The sequence below is a fragment of the Limulus polyphemus genome, unplaced genomic scaffold (assembly GCF_000517525.1).
Source record: "Limulus polyphemus unplaced genomic scaffold, Limulus_polyphemus-2.1.2 Scaffold609, whole genome shotgun sequence".
Lineage (NCBI taxonomy): Eukaryota > Metazoa > Arthropoda > Merostomata > Xiphosura > Limulidae > Limulus > Limulus polyphemus.
Window position 1 is genome coordinate 398,118 of NW_013666219.1, and position 2,991 is coordinate 401,108.

At 32.1% G+C, this 2,991-nt stretch overlaps 1 protein-coding gene across 5 annotated transcripts in view; it reads right to left on the reverse strand.

Moving 5' to 3' along the window:
- LOC106459444 overlaps nucleotides 1–2,991 on the reverse strand; it is a 121,374-nt gene that overhangs the window by 46,987 nt on the left and 71,396 nt on the right. For all 5 annotated transcript variants that reach the window (XM_013919063.2, XM_022385942.1, XM_022385941.1 and 2 more), the window contains one exon: nucleotides 2,215–2,325. In XM_013919063.2, coding sequence (XP_013774517.1) covers nucleotides 2,215–2,325 — 111 coding nt within the window. The remainder of the gene's footprint in view (nucleotides 1–2,214; nucleotides 2,326–2,991) is intronic.

Genomic DNA, 2,991 nt, shown 5'->3' on the forward strand with positions numbered 1-2,991 from the left:
GTTTCCTCACTTTTTGATGCTCCCATTCCTGATTCCTAATTCTTCTTTTTATTTATAAATTTTTTACACTTGTCTTATAACTTTTTTGGTACTAGGTTTCGAGAGTGACTGGGCTCTAGGCCCATCCTTCTCATAGCTTTCTCAGTGCTAAGTATCAAGAATGAATGGGCTCTAGGCTTATCCTTCATATAGTTTTTCTTAGAGCTATCTCTTGACATTTCCTGGTTTTTGCTGATATATTTGTCATAGTATTTCTTCCATCCAGCCAGGGTAGCAGCCTTTACTTTTGCTGGATTAATGGCTAAGGCTTGTTTCACATATTCAGCATTACTGTTTCTACAGTAATGCTCTCTTTTCTGGGACAAAGACTTTACAAGGTTATCAACACAAGATTTTCTCTGGTTTTGTTTCCTTGAAAGGCATATCACACTGTTTCAAGTACAACCTTAGATGTCAATAGGTCACACTTAGTTTGAAAACAATGCAAAGGTAAATTATACAACCTATTGCTCTATTTTCAGTCCAGAGCACTCAAAAAAGACTATGTCAGACTTCGGCAGTGATAATGTTTGTCCTCATGTCTTAGGCACTGACTGCTATGATAGAATTGCTTTGTACAACACAGAACTCTCAAGTCTGATGTATAGAACTGAAAACTTCTCCTTCAAACATTAGATTATAGTTAGAACCTAGATCAAGAGAATCTATGTAGTCCACGTTTTATTTTTTATCTAGCTGATCACATAATGCAAGCACATAAGCAATCATGCACCTGCATATGATTTGAGGGTGTGTTGTTATCTGGCAACTCGCACAGCATGCTCCTAATCATAGAATGCGGCTACTAGTGTATTGTTAGCTAGTTAGTAGTGATGCAAAATTGTTATTGTTATTACTTGTTATTACCAAGGTTATAAGTGAAACTAAGAAAAATGCATTTAGCTAAAGTACAGTAATTCAATCATGTATATTTAGATTTGCATAAGGTGAAGGCAGGAGAGAGTTATGCCATTCCAACAATGTTAATCTGTCAGTCAGATAGACAAATTTATGGTTTTGTGAAATTTTTGTTTTTACTCTACTGACTTTCTCAAGTGCTTTGGTGGCTTGTTATTCTGCAGTTGATTTGTTTACTACTCAATAGTGTGTATAAAGTGTTTATAAAGTTTTGTTTGCATGCTGTATGCAGTGTGTTTGAGATTTCACTTTGTATTGCACATATTGCACACTTGGCCCATTCCTACTATAAGTACTACCATACTTATGATGTTACTCCTCAGGAGATCAGTGGTTGCAGGCTTATAATGTTAAAAATTGGGGTTTGATACATACAGTAAGCATAATGTAGATAACCCATTGCATATAACTTTGTGCTTAAAGAAATCAGATCACAACATAATATGTTTATTTATTTTTTTTATATTTAATCCAATGAGGTTCTTTGATTAATTAAAGGCTGGCATATTACCCAATATTACAAGTATTTATCCCATCCTGAGTTAGCTTAACAACTTCCTCCTCAATGTTTACAGGGTGTCATAATCATATGAAAATGTGTAGTTATCTAGAAAAATTTATGCAAAATTATTCAAAGGTGGTGGTGGAACAAGTTAGAAATAGAGAAATTACATTATTTCTTGACAAGAACCAGTAGTAAGTAGTTGAAGGTTATAGTAAAGGTAGATAGTATCGTACTTAAAGACAAAACCAGTAACAATAATATGCCTGCAAAAAAGTATTATCTTTATTTTGTTCATTGTAATTTAATGAAATTGCATGGATATCTTTTACCTCAACTATACTTTGTTACCAGTATTAGTGTTTTAGTAGCTTGCTTGTGAGACATATCTAAAAATTATTCACTGAATAAGTGTACTATGTATTTCTTTACATGTTTTGTGCCACACATATCCTCCATCTCTCTGCTGTACCCGACATGCTACATTATCAAGATTTTTTTACCAGAAAATTACCATTAACTACAATCTTTACTACTATATTTTGTTAAAACACTATCAGCTCTAAGATGACTTAAGACATTATGGTAAAATCATTTTTCATTACAATTTTCCCAGAAAATGGTGGTAACTTAACATGACTCCAACCTAGTTAAAATGCAAGTACTTTAAAATACACAATATATTATTCAAATTGGTTATAATGAGGTTAGTAAATTTTAATTATCTTAATCTTATCCACTATCAATGTATCTACCTGATTTAGCTCTCCTATTGTTCGCTTCTTTTCCATCTCAGCTTTGGTTTTCTCAAGAATTATCTGTTCTTTTACTGATTTTTCTTGCTCTGTTAGTTCTTGTAATCTATTCTGTAAAGAACAAAGTTAGATAGTACTTAAAAACATAAAATTACTATTCAGCCATTTATAAACATTAATCAATCTTCTCAAGTTCAATTTATGTAATTTTTTTTTGTTACAGCCAAGTTTACTCAACCACACTAATCATTTTCATAAATTTTCTGTACACAGCTAATAAATGTTATTGCTTTTAAAATGCAAAACTTTATTGTTAAGAAATAATTTATCAAATATATTACACGTTACTTAAATGATCCCACACACACACACAGGATTCTTCAGTGATATTCTAAGCAGAGTTGTCTCGAAATCTTCTATGTACTAACTTGGAAACCTGCACAAGAAATAGCATGTTTACTTTATAAGTTATAAAACATCTATGTAAATTATTATGTTGCTTTGAGCCAGTTAGTGGCATAGTGGAAAGTCTGTTTTAATACCTGTGGTGGGCACAGTACAGATAGCCATTATGTGGCTTTGACCTGTGGGAAGAACAGATGGATGGCTGTTAGACTGCTATGGTGGTCATGTGACACAATGTATGAAGTGCAATAACAAATGGCATATAAGAAAGTAACAGAAATGGTCTAACACCTTTACAGTAATAAAGAGTACATAAATTCAATTGTCAATGTTATTGAAGTATATATATATATATATATATATATATATATA